The sequence below is a fragment of the Vigna radiata genome, chromosome 2 (assembly GCF_000741045.1).
Source record: "Vigna radiata var. radiata cultivar VC1973A chromosome 2, Vradiata_ver6, whole genome shotgun sequence".
NCBI lineage: Eukaryota > Viridiplantae > Streptophyta > Magnoliopsida > Fabales > Fabaceae > Vigna > Vigna radiata.
Window position 1 is genome coordinate 433159 of NC_028352.1, and position 19866 is coordinate 453024.

The 19866-nt window shown below is 34.2% G+C and overlaps 4 protein-coding genes across 6 annotated transcripts; 3 read left to right on the forward strand and 1 right to left on the reverse strand.

Annotated features, from left to right (window-relative positions):
• Positions 1-946: 946 nt before the first annotated feature.
• LOC106755577 (protein LOW PSII ACCUMULATION 2, chloroplastic) lies at positions 947-2448 on the reverse strand. The gene is made up of 2 exons (XM_014637752.2): positions 1985-2448; positions 947-1521 (listed from the first exon to the last, which is right to left on the reverse strand). Exons 1-2 carry the CDS (start codon positions 2379-2381, stop codon positions 1376-1378), a joined length of 543 nt encoding a protein of 180 aa, XP_014493238.1. The 5' UTR covers positions 2382-2448; the 3' UTR covers positions 947-1375.
• Positions 2449-2576: 128 nt separating this feature from the next.
• Positions 2577-5261, forward strand: LOC106755604 (signal recognition particle 14 kDa protein). The gene is made up of 4 exons (XM_014637788.2): positions 2577-2710; positions 3076-3169; positions 3261-3370; positions 4837-5261. The coding sequence occupies exons 1-4, from the start codon at positions 2708-2710 to the stop codon at positions 4990-4992; spliced, it is 363 nt and encodes a 120-aa protein (XP_014493274.1). The 5' UTR covers positions 2577-2707; the 3' UTR covers positions 4993-5261.
• Positions 5262-6169: 908 nt separating this feature from the next.
• On the forward strand, positions 6170-15094 carry LOC106755137 (probable serine/threonine protein kinase IRE). 3 transcript variants are annotated; one of them, XM_014637237.2, is made up of 17 exons: positions 6170-6775; positions 6898-6965; positions 7101-7277; positions 7380-8708; positions 8995-9167; positions 9345-9594; positions 11439-11531; positions 11609-11749; positions 11853-11945; positions 12056-12254; positions 12402-12487; positions 12962-13050; positions 13685-13736; positions 13816-13872; positions 13958-14119; positions 14404-14484; positions 14667-15094. In XM_014637237.2, the coding sequence occupies exons 1-17, from the start codon at positions 6409-6411 to the stop codon at positions 14733-14735; spliced, it is 3486 nt and encodes a 1161-aa protein (XP_014492723.1). In that variant the 5' UTR covers positions 6170-6408; the 3' UTR covers positions 14736-15094. The 3 variants fall into 3 exon arrangements, 1 of the variants encoding a protein (XP_014492723.1); XR_002666528.1 differs by lacking the exon at positions 14667-15094 and having other exon boundaries at positions 13983-14119; XR_002666529.1 differs by lacking the exons at positions 13685-13736; positions 13816-13872; positions 13958-14119; positions 14404-14484; positions 14667-15094 and having other exon boundaries at positions 12056-12281; positions 12962-12999.
• Positions 15095-15872: 778 nt separating this feature from the next.
• LOC106754315 (UMP-CMP kinase) lies at positions 15873-19811 on the forward strand. The gene is made up of 9 exons (XM_014636328.2): positions 15873-16135; positions 16216-16287; positions 16468-16522; positions 17435-17552; positions 17771-17927; positions 18251-18331; positions 18405-18512; positions 18926-18991; positions 19331-19811. Exons 1-9 carry the CDS (start codon positions 16088-16090, stop codon positions 19343-19345), a joined length of 720 nt encoding a protein of 239 aa, XP_014491814.1. The 5' UTR covers positions 15873-16087; the 3' UTR covers positions 19346-19811.
• The last annotated feature ends 55 nt before the right edge of the window (positions 19812-19866 follow it).

Sequence of the window (19866 nt, forward strand, 5' to 3'; positions counted from 1 at the left end):
TATCTATTTTTATTAGAAAAAGTCTCTTTAACAACTCTTTTTTGACAACGCATACATCATATTTTGTGATTGATTCGTTTTAAATATTTTTTTAAAATAAATTTAAACCGATCAATAAAATGGTGACATGTATACTGTTATAAAAAAATTATTAAAAAAAAATTGTTAAAATATCATTATCTATTTTTATTATATGATTGAGTGAACTTAAAGTCTAATTTTTTTTTTTATATGATGAGATTTACAACACAAGACAAAAACACCAGTACAACGAGCTAGTTAAGGATTGATAATAGACTGTCATAACATTGAGAAGAATTTGAGGCCTAAGAGGCCTAAGCCCAGTGTCAAAAGTTGGAACGGAAATTCCTGAGAATGTTTCAACCAGAAGAAATAATGTGGATTATATTATTAAAAAATATTTTTAATAAACTTAAATTTTTTATATTTATTTGATATTATTTTTTTCATCTTTTAATCCATTTTTTTTAAAATACAAAACTTTATATTTTTATGATTATTTTATTTTTGTATTATGTATTAAATGAATATAAAAGTGTGTTATATGCAATTAATTTGTATTATTATCAGTGTAAAGGAAACTATGAGGGTTCGTCAGAAAAAAAGATTATACTCTGTTATTGCTTGTGTATGATGCAAGAGGAAGACTCACTTCGCAAGCATAACATCAAACCTCTGTTTCTCTTTTATTTTAGCACATGCAATCACACAAAGGCCCAATTTTATTAGGGTGATGCCTGAAAGTATCTTCCTGCACCCTATCAAATTTCTTGGTACACCACATCAAAAGTTTCAAGAAAATTATTTCTGTTATAAAAGTGGAATGATTGTCTATCGGAAAGTAAACAAAATTCGGATTTGTTTTAATGTGTTCCGGAAAATGAACTCCGGAATGACAGGTGTTGGGACATGGTGCAGGAAGTAATATTCAAGTATGTATCACTGTATCTACCATTGTGAAACATAATCCAACATTTTCAAGACAGGATTCCAACAACCAGGGGTTAAATGGTTTAAAACATGACGCAGTAGTGTTTCAAACCTACCTCAGAAAAGTTCAACATCTAATGCAAAAGTAAGTTTCATAGGTAAAAGGACATTTAATTACAAGGAAAGAAGCCATTTCAAAACCCTGTTACATGGCCCTATGATTCAATGCTCATGCTGGTAATAGGGATCTAATGGAAATGTTTCTTAAAAGAGTTTTAATGGAGTTCAAACAGCCTTCACGCCATCTTTCATCTCAGCAGCAATGGGGAACAGAATGAAACTGAAGCTATAGTATGATTGCGGTTGCTGTCACTTGTAATTTTACATGGAGGAGCATTGGACTTTTTACATTATACATATCACATTATTTCTGCTCTGTGATTTTTTCATTCTGCAAATACTTCAACACTCCATATCCAACTGTTCCGGCCACAAATAATAAAACTGTAGGGGTAAACGATGGATACAGATACTTTACAAAAAACTGGTCCCACTGTTGCGGTAGGAACCCTGCAAGTAGAGAATGAAAATTCAGTCACCATATTTTAGACTTAACTAGACACAAATTTCCAACTACAGAAAAATGAAAGTTCCCTGTTCCCTATATGTATGGCATCACATAAAAACTTTATAGAAAGGGGTTTTCCATATTGCATTTGAATTACATATCCAACATTTGGGCATGGCACTTTGGTCATGGGAAGTTCTCAATTCTGATTTCCATGATCAGTGTTTTTGAAAGGATTTGAACAAGATTTTAATATTTGGCTACATGATTTGCTTAATGAGAAGCTGCACAATATTCTAAATTCTAATACAGATAAAAACATTGTCATTATAAATATCTCAGAAGTGTTTGTAAAGTTAAGCCCTTCAAGCAATAGTCCCTGAATTCAATTTGACAGCTTGAATCTACTACAGGTTAGTGATAAAGAGTGAATAATGGATAAGTTTTATTGGAAGAGAGGTGTACCAGATGCTGCAAGACCAATGCCCTCAATGAAAATGACGATGCCAAAACCGAGCATTGCAAGAAGAAAAGCGCTTTCGTTCTTTCCCTCTTCCTTGGCCTTACCCTTTTGTTCCTCCGAAACAAAAGCTGGTTTTTCAAGCGGAGTTCGCCGAATTACGGAGGCCCTTTCTCTCTGCCCCTTCTGTTTCTGCTTCTGTTTCTTTTTACTGTTTGCAGCGGTAGCAGTGTCCGATAAGCCGAACCCCTTCGGAGCGGAATCATCGTCTGAAGAAGATTCAGAAGAAGGTTTTTGGGATCTAACAGTGATTCTGAAGGTAGGTTTGATGAGAATGGGAGAGAAGACGAGGAAGGTGTGTTGAACAGAAGAGAGGAATCGCGTTTGCAGCAACATCTTCATGTGTGGCTGGAAATGTTTCTGATAATCTCACCCACATCCTCTATTTTTCTTCAAATTTACTACCACGTTCAAAAATTAACCCCTCACTTTAATTTTAGAAAAATATGGGGCTGCATTTATTATTGTTGCGGTGCACGAAGTAATATAATATACTACAGTAAAGTTTGGATTGAATTATTTGGGTTGGGCTTTGGGCCCTGAGATCAGTTCAGTAGTTGAATCAGCTTCGCCTGCATTTCTTCTTGTGCCTTTTTCTCTTCCTTCTCGTTTTCCTTTTCTTCAACCTAAACGACCACGACGACTGTGTCTTCCTCTCTGTCTCAACCATGGTATAGTAACCACTTTCTCGATCCCATCCCCCTACATCTTCTTCCTTATTCCATTTCATTACTTCGTTTTTCCCCTCCTCGCATTTTATATTTTAATTTGATCGTTGTAGGGAATAATCGATCTTTTAATCATTCGCACTATTGACCCCCAAATTTCACATTCTCTTACGCAAATTCTGTTAGTGTCTGTATTTTAATTTTAAAATGTTTGGACTAGGATTCAGATAGTGTTGTTGTGATATATAATTTTTTAGTATTATTGTTTCAGAGGTTTGGGGGAATGTTTAGTTTTGCTAATTGCTAGATAAATGAATGATTTCGAATTATTCTGACTCCATGTACTTGCTCTTTTCCGATTTGACTAGGTTCATCTGCAGCTAGATCCGTTTCTCAATGAGCTCACAAGCATGTTTGAGCGCAGCACCGAGAAGGGCTCCGTTTGGGTCACTCTTAAACGATGTTGGTGTTAATTGTTCTTTTCTTGGTTAACTCGGGTTAAACTTCTGTGTTTAATGTGTCTGCCCGCTGATTTTGTTTCTCTCTCTTTCAGCTTCTTTGAAATCTAAGCTGCAAAGGGATAAACTGAGGACAGCTGGGGAAGCAATTGAGTATAGATGCCTTATACGTGCCACTGATGGGAAAAAGACAATATCTACTTCGGTACGTATGATTTCTAGAATTCAAAGCAGATTCAATAAGAATTTTAAACACAATTTGGTATTAAAATGGTTCAGAAAACCTATTCTAGACTGATTTATATGGTTTTATTAAACTTGTATTAGCTTAAATACTGATTTAGGTCAAGATCACACTCCTATCAATCTTTCTTGTATCAGTTCTTTTGAAGATTATCCGTTCTCTTTTACTTTTAGATTGGACAATACAGTCGGAAATGTTATATCTGTGAGCGGGGGGTTTCTCTATTTTGGAACTTGTTTAATCCATTATAGTACAACTTGCTAGTGTGGAAAACTGTAGTTTGCTCAGTAGTCAAACGTGTTATACTAAATCCTGCTAGATTTTTTGCCATCGTTTATGTCGAGGTTACCCAATTGATATTCAAATTATGATTGTTGGGTTATTTTTTGAATCGTGTACTCGAAGTTTGTATGAATTGTAAGTTTTAGATACAGAAGAAAAATTACGTCAAATATATCTTATAGATGATATATAATATTCAACACATTTTAAACAAGAAATTGATAAGACAACTTGAGCAGAAGCCATTGAAAACGAAAACAATTGTTTTTTCAAATTCCTTTTCATTTTAATTTAAGCTCACATGCTGTTTTCCCCTATGAGTTAGTGTACATGTTAAGCATATATATTGTTAAATCTAATTGGTGATAACAAATTACATAGATTCACCCACGTATATATGAAGTCATTTGAGATTCATCTTAAGGTACGAATAGGTAGATAGCTAGAACGTATTGAATCGTGAATAGTAAGATTCAGAAAACCATGGTCATTGGTATAAAAGAAGTATGAGTCATTCAATTTAGTTAGGATTTATCTTATCTTCAACATTATTTTTATTTTATGGGGAAGGTAACAATTCAAACCTCAAAAAGGAAGCTTTATTTTCTTCTAAAATTTGGATTGACTTCTTATGTAAGTAAGGGAAAATATGAGATTATAGTAATTTGAGTAAAAAGGTCGATTGATTTGAAGGCGAGGTCGAATTCTTGTAATTTGTTACGCTCTAGCGATAGTTTATTCCAGGTTCGTCTCTGGAATGAATTACCCTGTCTGCCTGCCCCAGCTGATTTTCCACATTCTTTAGGCCAAAATAGAGAAACAATTATTTGGCATGTGATTAATGGAGTTTATTGGTATCAATAAAAGACATGGTGCCATCTAAAACATCAGTAAAGTATTATATTTCATACACTATCAGGCATTTCAAGACTTGTCAACGTATTATAGATCCAGGCACGAAAAGTTAAAAGCAGTGAACCGGTGACCTTTAAATGGATATTTGTGTGTGTGTGTGTGTTGTGTTACTTGTAGAAATTTGAGTTCTCCTAGATCTTCCTGGATATATATGCTTCCCCTTATTTTCATGTTCGTATAAATTGTTTCCATATTTAATATTTTATATTATTGGGTTTTTCATTGCTAAGGTTGGACCGAAGGATCACCAACGCTTTCAAGCTTCTTATGCAACTATATTGAAGGCCCACATGACTGCTCTAAAGAAGAGAGAAAGGAAAGACAAAAAGAAGCCTGCAGAAGCTGATAAAAGAGAAGGGAGTTCGAAGAGATCGAAGAAGTCTTAAATAATCTGCTGACCTTCTGTGCAAACTTCGTTTCCTGCTGACTCTGTTTTTGTTTTCCCCCAGATATTTTGTTGTTTTCGTTATTATAGTGAGAGGTGAAGGGGAAGGGGAAAAGAAGGGAAGGGAAAAGGATAAAAGGAGGAGAGACAAAGATTAGTGAATAATTCTTGCATTTAATCTTTACATAGATATTCATTTAGTGGCAATTTTTGTGAAAATTTTCTCAGTTCCCCAAGAGGTTATAAAGTGAATCTTTAGGATATTCTTCTCTTCTATTGCACGGTTCAACACATCAACACATTTCGAGTTAATCTTCCTGTGGCAAAATCTTACACAGTCATGGGGTTTCTTGTTCAAAAGTATATACTTGGTCGTTGCTAAAATCGAACGGCTTTTATTATTTTCATTGTATATAAATTACTCCTGTATTCTATTTTCAAACTTTACCGGGTAATTTTTGCAGTCGCTTCTTGCCTTTTTTTTTTTTTTTTTTTTTTTTTTTTTTTTTTTATTCTAAAACCCAACTAAGTGTTGTTATATTAAGTCATTAACATGACAATAACGAAGTGGATCCAGTCAATCTGTCCAATTTGGCTTGTGTATATATGCAAGAAGTTGAAATTTTGCGTCTGACTTCAATGTTGTGCAGATACAATCCACTTAACACAGTTATTATTAAAGAGTATGGTTTGTCCTATCTTCATGATAGATTGTGATTAGATAATTATGTTTATGGTTACCAAGTTGTGTATTGTCTATGACTTTTACCGTAGAGGAAGAAAGTATAAATACATTAAAATAATAATTATAGATACATTAAAATAACAATTGATATACGTGTATGTCACACATTTATAGTGGTTTTGAATATGTATTTTAGAATTTATATATTAAGATACATATGAAAACTGCCATGCAGTGGTTTGAATATGTATTTTAGAATTTATCTATTAAGATACCAATAAAAAACTTCAGTGGTAAGAGAAATGGTAACATTTTATCTAAAAAATGACCAATGATTATTTTTACATATAGAAATTTGCTTTTGTATATGAAGTATAAAATAAAGTTTTGGAAATAGGGAGGATGGAACGGTTAGGTAATTTGGAGCGGTCTTATTCCCTCCAACAGAAACGCATACATGCCACGTAATATTGAACAAACATGGTTCGCGGGAAGCACGTTTGACATTGATATTCCTTGTTTATTCTTCAACGAACTGGGATTAACTGAAAATCCCGTTTTGCTGTCATCTTCTGGTTCTGCTTCCCGTGAATTTCTGATATCATATTTTCCACACACCATTGATCCTTTCAATTAATCTTTTCTTCATTCAAATCTCTCTCTTCAGTCTCTCTCACACCACACAATCACACACTCACAATGCCATGAAGAATCCCAAATTCATCATCCTCCATGTCGTCCAACCCTCCCCCGCCGCCGCACTCTTCGCACAAACCCGGTCAAGACCATCCTGCCCCTGGAAAACCGTCATCGCCAGCCGGAAGAGCTAAGCTCCTGAAGATCCCGCCCATTCCTATTCGACGGAGTAATTTAGGCAATGAAGAGGAGAAAGAAGAGGAAGATGAATGCTCTGAATCTTCTTCCATCTTGCTGGCGTCCTCTTTAGGGCTCAATAACATTCGAACGCGTTCTTCCGCTTCGCCTCTTCGCTATTCCTCCTCCGTTGGCGCTCCTTCCTTTCTCACACAGAATGCTGCTGTCACCATCAATGACGCCAGATTTAGAACAAGATTGAATTCCCATCCACAAAGAGACCTAGGTCTGCATTTCCTATTATATTCTTAAATCTGGCCTCAATTCCACTTTCATTTCCTATTTGGGACCGAAATGGTTAGTGATTATTTCCTGCTTGCTGTCGCTAATATATAGCTGTTCTTTTAGGGGAAAAAGTTCATTTGCATCAATCCAGATCGCTCAGAGCTCATTCGCAACTCATTCCTGTGCTAGAGGTGATAGACATGATCTATTATTGTGCACGATAATATTTACTGAATTAGTGTTTTTCTTATTTAATAGTTTCCTTTTTATGATCGATAGTTGGAGAAATGTAGGTTGCTCAGGTTCATTGCATGTGTTTTGCACAGGGTCATCATGGAGCTTTCGCCAAAGAAATGCAATCCCCACGTTTTCAGGAAATCTTGCGACTTACTAGTGGACGCAAAAAGAGAAATCCTGATATCAAAAGCTTTTCCCATGAACTCAACTCCAAGGGAGTCAGACCATTTCCAATCTGGAAACATCGTGCCTTTGGCCACATGGAGGTACTCTCCCTTTAACTTGTTCAAGTTTCCTGTTACTGTTCATTAATTTAAAATGAATAAAATTGTTCGATACTTGTTTTCCCCCAAAATAAAATATTGCAGGAAGTCATGGGGGCGATTAGAGCTAAGTTTGAGAAATTAAAGGAAGAAGTTGATTCTGACTTGGGTGGTTTCGCTGGAGATTTGGTGGGCATTCTTGAAAAAAACTTAGTGTGTGATCGTGAATGGAGAGAGAGGCTGGAGGATCTGTTGATTGTTGCTCAACAATGTGCAAAGATGTCTCCTACCCAGTTTTGGATCAAATGCGAGACTATAGTTCAAAATCTAGATGACAAACGTCAAGAATTGCCAGTGGGGATACTCAAGCAAGCTCATACACGTCTACTGTTTATTCTCACTCGTTGCACTCGATTAGTGCAATTTCAGAAGGAAAGCGGAATTGAACAAGACCACATTCTGGGTCTTCACCAACTCAGCGACCTTGGGGTCTATTCTGAGCAAATTTTGAAGGCTTCACAGGAAAATTCTAGTATTCAACCTGCTGGACACGAGACCTCTGACAAACAGTTAAAAATGTCACGTAGTAAAGAGAAAGACAAACCGATAACAACACAGGGTAAAGCTGACCAACAAGTAAGTGTGGCGATTGACAACCCGGAGGTTGGTACAGCCAAGAGTGTTGAATCAACTCCTGGCAGCTATAGGATGTCTTCTTGGAGAAAGTTTCCAACTGCTGAGAAAAAGCGAAAAGACCAAGATGCTGCAGATACCCCATCCAAAGGTGAAATGGACCACTTGCTAATAAATGCTGAAAATTTGGATACTTCCTCTTGTCATCCTGATCATTCACAATCATCCTCAAGAACACGAAAGGTTTCTTGGGGATTTTGGGGAGACCACCATACTCTTACATATGGGGATTCGATGATATGCAGGATTTGTGAGGTTGAAATACCGATTGTACATGTGGAGGAGCATTCAAGAATATGCACAATTGCGGATAGATGTGATTTGAAAGGTTTAACTGTAAACGAGCGGCTTGAAAGAGTTTCTGAAACCATTGAAAGGATAATGGAATTCTGGACACCCAAAAGCACTGATACTCCTGGAGAAAGCTTTGACCTCGCCGCTTCAAATGTGCTTGAAGAGTTCAATGATTTATCTCTAGAGAGAAATAACCTGACACTTAGATGCTCTGAAGACATGCTCGACTCTACAGATCCTGACAATACTTTTCTCATGGACGATCTGAACCTTTCACCCAGAACATCATGCGAGGCTCGCATCTGTGTAAAACATGATCATGGAACAAAGGTATCTTCAGCTGGGAGCTTGACACCGAGATCACCATTGGTAACACCACGAACCACTCAGGTGGAACTGTTACTAAGTGGACGGAGAACATTGTCTGAACTTGAAAGTTGTGAACAGGTATACACCTACCAGTGTTGTAATTCTTCATTTATATCGTTGCACAAAATTGGATGAAAACGCATTATCAATGTGTATAATCTATGAAGTCTTCTGTCATAAAGATAAGGAACCTTAATATCTTCATTACTACTCTAATTATATGATTTTTTATTTTTTAATTCACATCAATATATATTATATTATTAAAATCAAGTTGTTAATTGAGTTTTTTTACAATGGCGTGAAAAGTGTAATTTTTCTATTTTCCTCATTTATTTTTGGAAATTTTATATTCAAATGACAGATAAGCAAGCTAGTTGAAATAGCCCGTGCTGTCGCAAATGTGAACAACTGTGACTACAGTGCTCTGGAGTATATGCTTGATCGCTTAGAAGACCTGAAATATGCCATTCAAGACAGAAAAGTGGATGCCCTTATTGTGGAGACTTTTGGACGACGAATAGAGAAACTTTTGCAGTGAGCACCTGTGACTTTTTTATTTGATCTACGGCAGACACTTATTTTTTTTATTCGATTTCGGAAGTTTCTGTAAGATTTTCTAGAGCCACTGTTTTGCTCTAGCATTTCTAATCTATTTTCTGGAACTGGCATGGTGCTTAAACGTAACCTTGAATTTGCTACTTCATTTTGCAGGGAGAAATATATATCCCTTTGCGGGCAGATAGAAGATGAAAAGGTGGACTCATCAACTAGCGTAGCTGATGAAGAGAGTTCAGTGGAAGATGATGCAGTTCGTAGCCTTCGTGCTAGCCCTATTAATACTTGTTCCAAGGACCGAACCTCTATTGAAGACTTTGAAATAATAAAACCCATAAGTAGGGGTGCATTTGGACGAGTTTTTCTTACCCGAAAAAGAGCAACCGGTGATTTATTTGCTATAAAGGTTTGTTTCCTTATCAAATATAAAATCATTTCTTTGCAGAAAGTTAAGAGAAAATTGAGATGAATAGATTAATGAGTTCCGCTGTTAAACGGTACATAGTAGCATTTATTCTTAGGCGGGCAACTAGATTATGATTTTAAGAGATTTTTCCTTTTATAAAACAAGTCCTAGTATTGAATCAAAACTTATAAATGATACAAATTGTGATATTTAATTAGGATAATCAATACATTTTTAATATAGTTGTCCAAATTTGATCATGGTCAACATTTACCTACCTTATCTTCTAAATGTGTTAGTTTGATTCAACTTAACATGTAATTTGAAAAATATTAGTATGATCTTATCCATCACAAGTTGGTAAACTATATAGATCAATATACTTAAATTTTAAATGTAAAAATTTTATATTTAACCAAACATAATAAATGAAAATCAAGACTTCATAGAATGTTATTTCAAGGGATGTGCATATCTCTTTTCCAAAATTACCTGCAGAAGTTATCTTTGTCCACTTGGATAAATGCTCACAATCTCTAGCTACTTTTTTGTTCAACTTTTATTTAAACCAATAATTTCCTACTTTATTTTTTACCCAAACCAAAGGAAAAGTATTTATATTATTCCAACAATCATTTAAAAGAAAAATAAAGAACTGTTTCTAACAAAATAATTAATTATCAACACAAAATTAAACATTAAATTATAACTTATTTAAATAAAATATTATAATTAAAAGAGCACATGTAAGTCACCATGCATGTGATTTCCTTAGTATAAATTAAAAAATATTGACGATGTTATACCAATTTCACATAAACTTCAAGTTTTAACATTAGTTTTGTTTATTAATTTTCTTTACACATTCAATAATAAATTAAAGAATTAAAGTTTTACTTTATTAATATCTTTACTCTTGTGTAAACCTAATCCACCACAGTTTCAATCCGAATGGATCAAATTTTAAATGGATTAAGTATAATTTTATATTCTATTATCAAAATTGTTCTATCACACTTAAACTCATGATAGAGTAGATTTATCTTGAATCTGGACATCTTTTACTAGTCTACCCTTTAAAGAATAATATTGAATTTTTGGTGTTACTCAATTAAAATTTAAAAACTTATAAAAATTTAAGTATTTAAAAATATATACATTTGAATTATTTTTTATGGAGGACTTTTGATGATTCATGTGATATTCTAATAAAATGTATACATATCACACCTTTCAAGCAATCTCATCCAAGTTCTTGAAACTTTCTTCATTCTTTATCTTGTCAAGTTGATTCCCAGATTTTTCTTTTCACATAACTTATTCTCTTGTTGAAGGCAGTATAAAGACATTGGTGTGGAGTAGTTGATGATTTTCTTCATAAGAAATGTCATTATGATGACTTCTCAATTGAACTAATAAATAAATTTTCATTTTCAATATTATTAGATAACTTGCTTTCATTACTATTTAGAAATTTGGATTGCCTTTCCCAACATAAATGTCTAAAGTCCTTTCCAATCTTTTAATTCTTACAATATAAATCTACTAAAATTCAAACTACACATTTTTAATCATAGTAAAAAATCTTAGGAAATATAGAAATATTGCATAGTTTTGATGTAAGACTTTTTTTTACACCAAAGTAGTCTTTAAAAGTATTAATATAAGTGTGTCAAATATCATTTTTTATTAATATATTATTCGTTTAAAGTTTGTAAAGTTGTAAGAGCATTCGGAGCACTGCCAATTGGCTATTGATGGCGAAAGAAACAACTAAAAAGTCTTGCTAAATATACTAACTGATTACTTATAATGAGTTGGAATCATTTTGTGAAATTTTGTAGGTTCTGAGAAAGGCCGATATGATCCGTAAAAATGCAGTTCAAAGTATTTTGGCTGAGAGAGACATACTTATATCAGTTCGAAATCCTTTTGTGGTAAGAAGACCTGCAATTTACTGCTCATTTATGAAGTTGCTGTACTGGTCTAATTTTCATGTAACTCTGATGAACAGGTTCGATTTTTCTACTCTTTCACATGTCGGGAAAATCTTTATCTAGTTATGGAGTACTTGAATGGTGGAGATCTTTATTCGATGTTGAGAAATCTAGGGTGCTTAGATGAAAACATGACTCGAGTATATATTGCAGAAGTTGTAAGCATACTAACTGCATCAGTTTTTCACCAGGAGTTCTCTCTACAATTGTGTTTCAGTTCTTTATCCTTTTCCCCCTATCTTCTTGGTCACTCTACTACAGGTTCTTGCATTGGAGTATTTGCATTCCTTAAATGTGATTCACAGAGACCTGAAGCCAGATAACTTACTGATTGGTCAAGATGGCCATATTAAGGTTCGCATTATTAATTCAAATTACCTGTATACTCTTCCTTAAATCGTCACACAATGTTCCAACGAAAACGTTATTCGTCACTTCTACATGCTTAATTTCTGTTATTACAGTTAACAGATTTCGGGCTCTCCAAGGTTGGTCTTATCAACAGCACAGATGATTTATCAGCGCCATCGTTTTCGGCCATCCTAGAAGACGACGATATGCCAAAACCTAGCAATTCTTCAAAACGGGAAGAGCGTCAAAGACAATCAGTAGTTGGCACTCCGGATTACCTGGCACCTGAAATACTTCTTGGCATGGGACATGGTTTGCAGTTTATCCGCTGATTAAACAGTACATCTTATACGAAAAATGCTTTTATTTAATAATTTATTTGTATGAATAACTTATTTACCGTGCTTTCAAATCCGTTTTATATGATTTCATTCTTTTACTCGATTGATCTCCTTGTAGGTGCAACTGCTGATTGGTGGTCTGTGGGTGTCATAATGTATGAGCTTCTTGTGGGTATTCCACCATTTAATGCTGAACATCCACAGGTAGCTTCTCGTGATTTGTTAAGTCCTTAACTCTGGTAACTAAAAGGAATAATTTGGACGAAATTCTTCATAAAGATTTCTAGAAGAAATCATAATGCATAAGATGGAGATGTAGAGAGGGTCCCGGATTTAAATTTTCTATTATGTGGTCATCTTGCTGATCAATTGTTTAGTAAAAACTGGTGTTTTACACAAACAGTAACCATATCACTAGGATCAAAACCATTTGGACTTCTTAAATGCGAAAAACTATTGGTAAGGTCTGATGAGGTCCTGTCTCTTTGTCGCTATTTGCATTTACTTCCATGGTTTTCTGTTTGTGTACCAGTTGCTACAGCCTTTTGATCAGGTCATTTACTCATTACTCATATATACACACACACACGTGTGTGTGTGTGTGTGTATATATATATATATAAATTATTTGAAATTGGATGCAAATCTGAAACTTTCTCATGGATGCTTGTTTTGCAGCAAATTTTTGATAACATAATTAACAGAGACATACAATGGCCCAATATTCCTGATGAGATCAGCTTTGAAGCATATGATTTGATAAATAAGTAAGTATTAACAAAGTAGTGATGCCTTTTAACAAGGCTACACTATAAGATTACAAAAGTGATGTGGACATTCTATACGTATTTACCACATTATGTCCCAACCCAAAAAAAAAAAAAATCCCAGTGAAGAATGATTCGTATTGAATTTTTTCGTGATAAGGAAAAAATGGGATATCAGTGTATACTACGAAATATTATGAACATGGTAAACATTATGAGTATTAATTGTTTTACCGTGTTTAGCATGTTCACTAAAAAAAGTTTGTATGATAAATTTTTTGGGTATGCTACGCAAAGTTTCTTTAAAGCTAATCAAGTTACAAATGGAAAATATCCCTGCATGAAACTTGCACATGGACCAAATCGTGTAAAACACGTATTACAAGCAAACACATATGGAAGAAGTAAAGGCTTTCAAAATTCACATAATCTGGCAGGATAAGCAAGATCAGTTTGAGTGACCATGCTATTATCGAAACAAGATAGACATTCTTTTTTCTTGTGTTTTCACTTTTATATATGATACCTGGAAACGATTTATGCAATAGTTGGAAAAAGTTGTCCTTTTTCACTTTGGAATGTTGGGATTCCTTTCATGTTGATTATGGCTGACAGTGTATTTAATCTCTTTTAGATTATTGAACGAAAACCCAGTCCAAAGATTAGGCGCGACAGGGGCTACAGAAGTGAGTTATTATTCATTGCTAAGTACTTTGAAGTTGCAAATTACGGTAAAAACAACCATAAATACGCTTTTTCTGGCAGGTTAAGCGCCACGCCTTCTTCAAAGATATCAATTGGGATACACTAGCAAGGCAGAAGGTTCTTTCTAATTCTAGAAGAACTTTGATATGTTTGTGCCGTATCTTTTGTTTTGTCACCCGGGATCTACTCTGATTTTCTTCAGGCCATGTTTATTCCATCGGCTGAAGGTCATGATGATACAAGTTATTTTATGAGCCGGTACATTTGGAATCCCGAGGACGAACACTGTCTCGGAGGTAGTGATTTTGATGAGATTAGTGGTTCCGGCAGCAGTGGTTCCGGCAGCGCTGTGTTAGATGAAGATGTAAGAATACTTTCTACTTTCACTACAGATGCTTACTTTATCTTATACTACGTACTTCAAATGGTTGCTAGATTTTAAATAGATGAGATGTTTCCATTTGTTTCATCATAAAATAAAATACGAATTTGGATTAGTTAACCAGTCAATACAATTTGTTTGCCTTTTAAACTAATTTAAATTAAATTTCTAATATGTTGTGTAACAGCAATTTTATCTATTATACTTTCCTAGCAGCCTTGTTTGACCATATTTTTTCTAACTATGCCTGGAACTTGTTAACGCAGGGTGATGAGTGTGGTAGTTTAACAGAGTTCGGTGCTCATGCTCTTGTTGATCCGTACTCGTTTAGTAATTTCTCGTTTAAGGTAATACTAGCCGTACCTGATCGATCTTCTTTTTTCTCCATATAGTTCCTTATTTTGCACTATAGTTAAACATTGATGGACAGCAATATAATTAGCTAGATTGGCCGAATATCAAATAAAGCTAATTTTGTGATTTTCCATGTGGGTTAAAGAAAGTTCTTTCATTGCTTGTTTTCTTACAGAACTTGTCTCAGTTGGCTTCTATCAATTATGATTTGGTGATTAGGAACTCCGGGGAATCAACTCAATGACTCCAGGGATTCAGATAATTATGATTTCATGAACAATGCCAATGAGGATTATAAGTTTGTCCAAACAGTTGGATTTGCAATGCGACTTGTTTAGTACTCAGTCTATTGTCGTGTATCTATCACCACTGTATTCATAAGATTTTAGATGCAATGCGACTTGATCCGGTAGTCGGTTTTTCTTGTATTTTCTCACTTTCAGTTTAGACTGACAATTACTTATTTATTTTAGGATTTCATAGATCGACACTCCTTGTATTCTTTTATCTTTTTGCCTCAGTAAATAGTCTCTTGTTACCCAATACAGAAACCTTGACCTTAAAATTGTGGGTAATTAATTAATTAATGTATTTCATTTTCTTTGCCTAATATATTTTTATCTCTCTCTCTCTCTCTCTCTCTCTCTTTTTTTTATCATCACATCACATTTATTGTTTCTTTTTTTTTTTACCTTTTATTTATTTGCTTTCTAGAATAAGTTTTATATATTTTTATTACAAAATTATTCCTTTCAATGAGTTGTTTTCAATTTCTTTCAAATAATATGATAAAGACTAACAAATATAAAAGAATATATTTAAATAAAGTAAAAAATAAAGATCATGTATAAAAATTTAAATAGAGAAATTTTAGGTTTGAGATAAAAAAAATTAAATTTGTATAATTATACAAACTAAAATTAAATGCAATAATAGTTAGTTTTATTTTAAAATTCAACTTTTAAAAATAGATTTCTACTTATTATGGATTATATATTAATTATAATTTTATGACTATGTGACAGTAATATTAGGCAATAAATTTTGTTCAAATAAATAATTTTCAGAAATGACAAGGTGTAGTAAGAAAATAATAGGGTGCGGAAAGGAATTGCCTAATATTAATGTCTACATATAACTTCGGCCTTTTTCCTGGTACAAAAATAATCAAACAGAACAAGATTCTGTTCTTTGGCTCCACCTTCTCTCCTAAATCTGGAGTTGTCGTACTCACATAACAGATCCATTGAGCAAAGCTGTATTACAACGTGACAGTAATTTTTGGGACTAAATTACAAATTTAAGCTAAAGTTTGAAGTAATGTTATATGAAATGTGGAAATTTTGATATTATATATTGTTGTAGATTATTATTAAAAAATAAGAAATAATATTAGGAGTTAATTAAAAAGAAGGAAAAGGAGAGGAGAGGGGAGGCGAGGGAAAGCGGTGTTGTGTTGTGTCCATTCCCATGTGTGTTGTGCCTCCTCTGTCCTGCATCGAGCACGCAACCGTAACTTTCAAACTCAAAGCATTGTTTAAGAATCCCTGATCTCACTCACCTCAGTAATAGTCAAATTCAAAATCAGAAACGCAAATGTGGAAACTCGGAACCAAATCATCACGTTTTCTTCCTCTGCTGCTGGTAATCACATATTCATATTCTCACACTCACTTCTTTTGTTTTGGATTTGGATTTGATTTGGATGTTACTCTCCACTCCAGCAACTTCCTAAACACGACGCTTCGCTTTCTCAAAGATTCACCACTGGATTTCCCTTCCACTCGCCCTTCCAGGTATTTAATCCACACCTCTTTCTCTTCCTCTCAAACTCCTCTTAAATTTATCATCTCTTCTACTTCTAGGGTTCATTGTTTTTCTTACACACATACATTACAGGCAGCAGTTCTGCCATCAGCAATTTCCTCTAACAACTTTTTCTTCTCTCTCTTTCTATATATAACATCACTGTGCAGGAAACGAGTGGAATTTCTCCCAAACAAGTAGCTACGGTTATAACTTTTGTTTTAGGTAATCATACATTTGTTAAATTGTTCACTTAATTGATTTCAAATCATTATGTAAGTCTTGTGCCATCACATCTGCGATAATCGGGGTGATAACTAAATACTGAGGTGTCAAATCATTTTTTGATAACTAAATACTGATAATCAACGTTTTAATTCCACGCTTCTCTGCATATCTCGTGTTTCCGTGGTTATATGGACGGCTTGTATTCGTATTTAACAGTGGAAGGTACTCCGGTGAGGTTGATAAGTCTCATGTTGTACGGTTTTGTGGAATCTCAACACTCAGATATAGAAGTTTATTTTATGCATGTTGATCGTGTAACTGAATTTTGTTAGCAATGAATCAACGATATTGGAAAGTATAATCACGGATGGTTAGTATTGGAACTGAGGTATTTGGGATGTTTGGACGTCCAGTTTGTCTCTATTATTCTGAAAAGCTTATTAATGGTCCAAAGTAAGTGGAAGTAATGCAGGCAAATTTCATAAAAAAATTGACATTGTTTTAACTAATTTGCCTGATGGATTATTTCCGTGATCTAGCTAGATATTGGCCCATCTTGAAGCTTGAAACAAAACTGTATTTACCTATAAACGACTCCGTCAATTATAGAATATGTGAATCTGAACCTTAAAACACCACATATACTTCGATAGAATATATATATATAGTTTTGCCGGAAATTGCATACTGTTATTTGGCAGAAAGGATAGATTATGGAGATAAGCCTGATGACAATTGCCAAGTTGAGAATCTAAACTATTATGTTTTTTTATTTGTTTTTCCCATGTTATGAACCTGAGTAAAACTGTTTGGGCTCTATTGCTTTCGTAAACTGATATAATGTTTTTAATGAAATGCATCAAGTTATTAATGGTACCATGCCTTTTTACTTTTTGGGGTTTGCCTCAGGAGGTCCTGGTAGTGGAAAAGGTACGCAATGTGCAAAAATTGTTGAAACCTTTGGATATAAGCATCTGAGTGCTGGAGACCTTTTGAGAAGGGAGATGAGTTCTGATAGTAAATATGGGTGATGCTGTCTTATCCTATTTTTTTTTTTTTTTGTTTTGTTGGTGCATCTTGGGGATTTTAACATTAAGAACTCAAAAATAGCTATGATTCTGAATACAATGAATGAAGGAAATTGATTTCTGATAGGGAATATGCGTGATGTTTTATCCTAATTTTGTTTTTGTTTTGTTTTGTTGGTGCGTCTTTGGGATTTTTACATTAAAAACACCAAAACAGCTCAATGATTCTGAATACAATTAAGGAAGGAAAAATTGTTCCATCAGAAGTTACTGTCAAATTGATTCTAAGAGAGATGAAATCTAGTGACAACCGAAAGTTTCTTATTGATGGTTTCCCTAGAAGCGAGGAGAACCGTATAGCTTTTGAACAAATTGTAAGTATGACTTTTAACCTTCTCTTCAATTTGAGCCGAAGGAAGTTTAGTCCCCCCTCCTTCCACCTTTTCTTTCTAATGATAAATTGATATAATATTGAGCTATATCTGCACCAATTCCCATATATCTATGCATTTAATTTACTACAAATTTACTTCATATTGTGTGCATAGAATATGTTTTCAACTGCAATATCTATGGATGAACAAACTGAATTTAAATGTAGAAAACTGTATTTTAGGGTATTAGAACAAAATAGTAATCCCGTGTCAATTCTTTTGTGTATTCTTTTGACTAAATAAACACACTCTTCATTATGCAGATTGGAGCAGAACCTCGGTTTGTACTTTTCTTTGATTGCCCTGAAGAAGAGATGGTGAAACGTGTGCTTAGCCGGAATGAGGTTCCCGTAAATCCGTGGAGATTTAACTTCAGCAGCTTATTACGTACTGCTGTCTTACGTATTTTTATCGCAGGGTCGAGTTGATGACAATATAGATACAATGAGGAATCGTCTTAAAGTGTTTGAGGCTTTAAGTCTTCCCGTTATTGATTATTATGCTAAGAAGGGGAAACTTTACAGGGTAACTATATTTAGTTTCAATGCTTAATTGGATCTAGGATAACTAGCCTTATTTGAGACTTGCACCTTGACAACTTACACACAAAAATTGAATGGTTTCTGTGTACCATTTTTAGAGGTCTTGTATTTACTTACCTTCGAAGTGTGATACTAGTTCTTCTTAGTGGGAAATTTCACAGTATAGTCTTTCGTGGGTTTTTCTTGAATGACGATTGGCCTTGGGATTCACTTGTTTGATTGTATAATTTATATAAGGATAGCATTTACGTGCAATGGAAATTATTTGAAAAAAAAAATAGCCTCTGGTCAAAGTATTTTATGCCAGTCTTGCTTAACGCACTGTTTTTAGTTTCAATTTTACATTGTACCCTGCATGAATTATACGGTATTTATATGACAAACTACTCTCTGCAGATCAATGCAGTGGGAACAGCGGATGAAATATTTGAGCAAGTTCGGCCAGTTTTTGAGGCTTGTGAGGTATATATTTACTTACTATTTCTGTAACGTTAGTTAAATGCTTGGGAAGCATTATGCTCGTACACAATTGCTTCTTTTGGTCATGCTTACTAACAGTTCTTTATTGGTAAATGGATTTTAACTTCATTTACTAGGAGCAAAACAGCCATCGGTATATTGTGTTTTGTTAAACAGGAGTTTATTTATTTCGGTTTGAACTTTTTAACTAGGAGAAATCTAAAACACCACATTTGTTGTGTAGATGTAATTTTAAATGTCCACCTTGGCTTCACTCTATCTGGATTGAAGTAATGTGTTTTGTTTTTTAATAACTTTAATGACTTGTACGACTCTATGCAGCTCGAGGCTAAATGAAAGCTGTTTGATTGGGTTGAGAGCACTGTCAAGTTGACTAAATTTTGGATTTGGTGAGAATCCAACATTGTTAGCAGTTTACTACAAGATCTGTCCTAATGTCTTGCGGCTTGTCGTTTGGGGATTTGGAAGCTCTAAACTCATCCCCTGAAGTATTTCAAATTGATATGTACATGTCCACCATTCACAGGAGATGGTTTTTGTTGCCTTTTTTATTTCCTCCTTATAATGCCTAACCGGCAATATAAAGCTTATGCGTTATGCCCTCGAGAGAAAGGCATACGGCTGGTGCTAAACTGTCTCTAACAACACAGGAATTGCTTAGAAAGCGCAGATTATGCGATTTAGTACCTTATGTTTGTAACAATAAATTGAATTGTGAGTTATATAAAAAAAATCATCAAAACGATCCTTAAAATGTATGAATAGACACTAAATTGACGAATGCTTAATATTTTAAAGGCTATTTATATTTTTATTATTGTTTAGACTGTTTAGGATATGGGATAATTACTGAGGGA